This window comes from Rhagoletis zephyria, unplaced genomic scaffold (assembly GCF_001687245.7).
Source record: "Rhagoletis zephyria isolate East Lansing unplaced genomic scaffold, Rhagoletis_zephyria_1.1 Rzeph_scaffold_01350, whole genome shotgun sequence".
NCBI lineage: Eukaryota > Metazoa > Arthropoda > Insecta > Diptera > Tephritidae > Rhagoletis > Rhagoletis zephyria.
In genome coordinates, this window is record NW_016158434.1 from 12,257 (window position 1) to 17,530 (window position 5,274).

Genomic DNA, 5,274 nt, shown 5'->3' on the forward strand with positions numbered 1-5,274 from the left:
GTTTTAAGAAAAAATGAAGTGATATCTTAATTTTTTATTTAAATAATGAGTGTCATAATTATAAGGTTACCGTACATTGATAAGTATAGCCTATCTCGATGGCTGAGTGGAAGATCGACCTATCTCGGCAGTCAGTTCGAAAACGCCCTATCTCAGAAAATTTTTCAACAACGCCCTACCGAATTTGGTTGAAGGATGCCGTATTTTAGAATTTGATTGAAAAACATTCTAAACACAGCTGCTGATTCAAAAACGCCCAATCTCTGCACATTTTCAATGTATTTTCGTTTGAGATAGGTCGTTTTTGAACCAAATTCTGAGATAGGGTATTTTTAATCAAATTCTAAAATAGGGCATCCTTCAACCAAATTCATTTTCTGAGATAGGGCGTTTTCGAGCTGACTGCCGAGATAGGTCGACGTTCCACTCAGCCATCGATTTGGTATTTTTTCCAAATTTATTTAGCCTTTTTTTATAAGAATATATTAAAAAATATCAGTTGAATGGGCTAGAAAACTGAAATTTCACTTATTAGTTTGAAAGTTGGACTTATAAGTTTTTTGTTAAAGAAGAAACTATATTCTTAAAAAAAATCTAAATAAATAAAAAAAAAATTATCAAATAGTCTATACTTATCAATGTACATTGACTTATCATTATGTTACTCACTATACACCTAATAAAAATAACATAAACCCACATTTCAAACTTTGAGCAAAGATTATAAAAATTCAGGAAACTATAAATAGTTTTATAATTTTTTCATAAAGTGTGAAATGTGGTTTTATGTTATTTTTATGAGATAATCGGCATACTTTTATAAAAAAAATTAACTGTGCATTATTTAATGAAAAGAAAACTGATCAAAATGTCGCCCTACTATTTTGTTACTCGCAGCTGTACCTACATATCCTTCATTTACATCAATCGTGTCATAACTCAAAAAAGCAACACTTTAGATAAACGGCTTTAAAGTTTTGAATTTACATACATATGCTCCCTTAGTAAAAATTAATTCATATTTTGTTCTAATGAGCTATTGGTAATCGGTACAGCTATGAAATTTTTACACAATATAGAAGAACAGGTAGCGGTAATTTCTGCATACTTAACTAAATTTTTGTATTTCTTTGATTATGCCACTATTGAAGTAAATGAGCGATATAGTAACAAGATTTGGTTACATACCAAAAAACATGAAGCTTCCTTGAAAAAGACTTATACGGTTTTAGGTAGAGAATGAACTTTATTTTTATTGAAGAAACTTCATTTTTATAGAAAACAATTAATTTAATTTGAAAATAGATAAATAAATAGTCGTAAACCTAACACTATGTGGCGAACTTATGATTTTATGCCACTCACTTTACATATATGTAGCATTAGATATTGAATACGTACCAAAAAATGCATGAAGCATAAAAGTAATAAATAAATTATAATGTCTAAAATATGCGTTTTTCTGAAAAAATTATAAAACTTCAGTTTAGAAGGTAGAATTTTCATTTTGTAAAAACGATGAAAATATTTGTTTTCTTTCTCCTAAACCGTCAACAGAATCAAAAAGTATATTTTTATTTCGGTTATTTACATTACTAAATTCGTCTTCCAGTATAGTGATTGAAGGGTCAAAATCTTCGTTCATTACACAAATATTATGTAAGACAAATGCACTAAATACCGTTTTTATACAATTTTTAATTGTTAGCTCTAGATCTCTGTTAAAAATATTTCTCCATCTAGTCTTTAAAATGCCAAAACTTTGTTCTACAATAATTCTTCCTCTACTATGTGCAGTATTAAACCGAGCTTGATCTTGAGTTAAAGGTTCTTTAAGGGCCGTTTGCACCATGTCTAGTTAATTCTATCTCCCAGTTAAACATCTTTATCGACGTTATCGACACCCATCATATAACATGTGATGGATAAAGCAGTTAACGTGCTTAACTGAAGGACCTCCAGTTAGCGTTAACTAGACATGGTGCAAACGGCCCTAAATGGCGTTATTACAGGAACTGGCGAAAGTTGACACGGGTATCCCTTATCACCAAATAAATAATATCCGTTTGGTGGATAGTTGCCTTTTGCATATAAAGGGCTATTTAGAAAAACACGGGTGTCATGCACAGAACCAGGAAAACCAACGAAAACATCAGTAAATTTTGAGTCACTATCTGCGACTGCTTGCACTTGAATGGAGTAAAACTTCTTATGGTTTATATATTCATCATGTTTGTTAACAGGGCATTTAATTCTTATATGAGTTCCATCGATAGCGCCAATGAACTTGATGAATGCTTTATTTTTTGCCTTCCGGCAAAACTTTAAACCAAGTCTATCATAGTCGTTCACAGAACCATGGTTAATCAAATGCCGCAGCTTCAAAAAGTCCTCTAGCATCTTATGTATTATATTTCTCACTGTGTACCTACTGAAACCCATAAAAGCTGCTGCGACCCGGTAACTACAACCACATGCCATCCAAAATAAAAAGCAAATAACTTCATACTCGCACGACCATCCATGATGTTTTCGGGGAATTGTCTGCACAATTTTTGTAAACGTGCTGGCAGAAATCCTTAAATGCATCCGAGTTTTTATTCTGTCACCAGACATAATTTCATTGATGTCCTCAGATATAACTCTCGGGTGAAGGTAAATAACTTCCTGAAATTATTCGCACAAAATTAAATATAAAAATATAACAACTTCCCACACAAGTATTACCTGGCGGCTCGCACGTTGCCTAAAGTTCTCAAGTAATATCAAATCATTAAATGAATACATTCCTTGTATTTCCATCAATATCGCCATCAGTAAAGAAAAGTATTTTCTTTCTATTCTGTTCGTTTTACATATAAATTTTAACAAATTTCAGCAACACACAAAAATAGACTTTTCGCTCGAGCGTTTGTTTGGTTTTTCAACTGTCAAAATTTAACTCTGCATTTGGCACAGCAAAATTCAATTTATTTGTACACCATAGCAAATTTTTCCACCCCGTCTCACTACGGAGAAAAAAGTTACCGATTGGCACAGGCCCTGAATAAACTTGATAAAGTGAAGCCAATGCAACTCTGTCGCAAATCTAGCTGTGTTTTCTTGGGCAATAATCGGGATCCGCATAAAAATTTTGCACGCAAATTCATCAATAACGATATGATCCTGATAGAGATCTGGTTCAATTATTATCCGTTATTATTATTATTGTTTGTTTTGTTTCATTGATAATTTGGCCGCATAGTTTGATACACAAACAGTAATTCTGTCATAGTTTCTTTTAAATTACTTCAAATAAATCGCCCCAATGTTATATGTGCATTTATTTAAATAGATATTATCTCGTAAATATAATTTTTTCCCATTTAATGAGTTAGTTTCTATAATTTCTTTATCCTCGTGCTAGTAATATAAAGTTAGTGATACTGAGCTCGATAACCAAAGAAAACACGACTATTGTCGCAAGTGCAAACGAAAAGAGAGTGTGGGTCGCTCATGAACAGAGTGCGTAAACTTATAAGATAATCTGCTTGATAAAATTATCGGTTTAGATGAATACCACTATTGTCTTGTATTTTGTGTATTTGTAAATTTTTATTTTGTTGATTGTTGGATTTTTTTTTTATTTCTTTTATAAGAGCTTCAGAGCCTTAGGTTTTACACGTACTGCACTTGATTGTTCTGTACATTCACGTTCGACAGTTTTCCTCACCGATAATAAACGACAACTTCGAGTTTCAATATTCTTTACGCAGCAGCTTTGCTCAACACGTCCGGACACAACACGACTTTTGATCTTGAAATTTTAGCAAATGTCATTATAAATAATTTATGAGATTGAAACGAAAACCGTGGAGCGCATGCAATGCAAAGCATTAGATTTAATTGACAGAAGTCAAACTACATAACATAGGCCTAAAATTTCTACAACGAAAGTACAAATTTGGGATCCATTTTATGTGGTCTTTATTCATATACCCACATGCATACATACTATATTACTTTTCATATTAATTCAAGTCTATTACAAGCGTACATGAACAGAAGACAATTGCGCAAATTTGATTCCTATTTGTACTAGTTGGTATTTGCGCAAATATTTGTGTGGTTTATTTTGTGCTTATGCGAGGAAAATGTTTTGGCTCACTTTTAGTATGTACATATATATATACGAGCACCAATTAATTTAATTTAAAAAAATGGCTTGTCGTCCATATTTTTAGACTCAATATTTAACTACTTCCAGTAAGGCAACTTTGATTATAATCTATAATTATAGCTAAAAATGGTGTTTGGATACACAACATTGCAAGTTGATAAAAGCGTTGTAAAATACAGCGTGTGCGCTGGCTTGGACATAATGTACCCATGGATGAGAGCAGCAATTGGAGAAGCTTTTTGGTCTCGGCCCAAACCGACAAACGGTTGTAGTGCCAAATAAGAAGAAGAAGAAAATTATTTTACCGGTTTACCGGTTACCGAATTATCGTGTTGTTGTAAGCTTGATAATTTTGCTGCCCACAGGCATAAAGGAGGATGGTTCCGTGCGCAGAAGTGGAAAACTTTTGACTGCCATTCACCTGGGAGTGGCCAGAAGCGATTCTTGTGCGTACGGTTCAAATCGCAGCTCACAACGTCCACATATTTATATCCACGTTTCCTCTAGGTAGCAACCAAACACCCGTTTCGGAGCAAGCTAAAGTGAGAAGGCGTAAAACTTCGCGTGCGCTGGGCTTGGGTCCCGCCACGTTAAAACCCCGCCCAAAAAAAAGAACAAACCGCCTCGGATGAGACCCCCTTTTTTGATGACGACCTCGGAAAACGTATAAAGGACTATGATTTAAGGGTATGCACCTGGAATATCTGGACCTTTAACGGGGAAGGTGCTTCTGCCCGGCTGGTTGATGTCCTCGGGAATACAAAGGCTGACATCACCTCCATCCAAGAAATGCGATGGACGGGGCAAGGAAAAGTAAGCGTGAAGCCTTGCGACGTCTACTACAGTTGCCACGTAAAGGAGCGCAAATTCGGTGTTGGATTGGTGGCAGGAGAGAGACTCCGTCGCCGAGTACTGGCGTTCACCACGGTGAACGAACGTCTAGCCACAATCCGCATCAAAGCTAGATTATTCAACATCTCGCTCATCTGCGCCCATACCCCGACGGAAGAAAAGGCTGAGGCGTTCAAGGATCTCTTCTATGAGCGCTTGGAACGTACATATGAGCGCTGCCCCCGATACGATGTCAAAATCGTGCTTGGCGATTTTAATGCCAA

The 5,274-nt window shown here is 35.0% G+C and overlaps 1 protein-coding gene across 1 annotated transcript; it reads right to left on the minus strand.

Annotated features, from left to right (window-relative positions):
* Positions 1-1,938: 1,938 nt before the first annotated feature.
* Positions 1,939-2,941, minus strand: LOC108363725 (uncharacterized). The gene is made up of 2 exons (XM_017617176.1): positions 2,728-2,941; positions 1,939-2,667 (listed from the first exon to the last, which is right to left on the minus strand). The coding sequence occupies exons 1-2, from the start codon at positions 2,812-2,814 to the stop codon at positions 1,969-1,971; spliced, it is 786 nt and encodes a 261-aa protein (XP_017472665.1). The 5' UTR covers positions 2,815-2,941; the 3' UTR covers positions 1,939-1,968.
* Between the last annotated feature and the right edge of the window lie 2,333 nt (positions 2,942-5,274).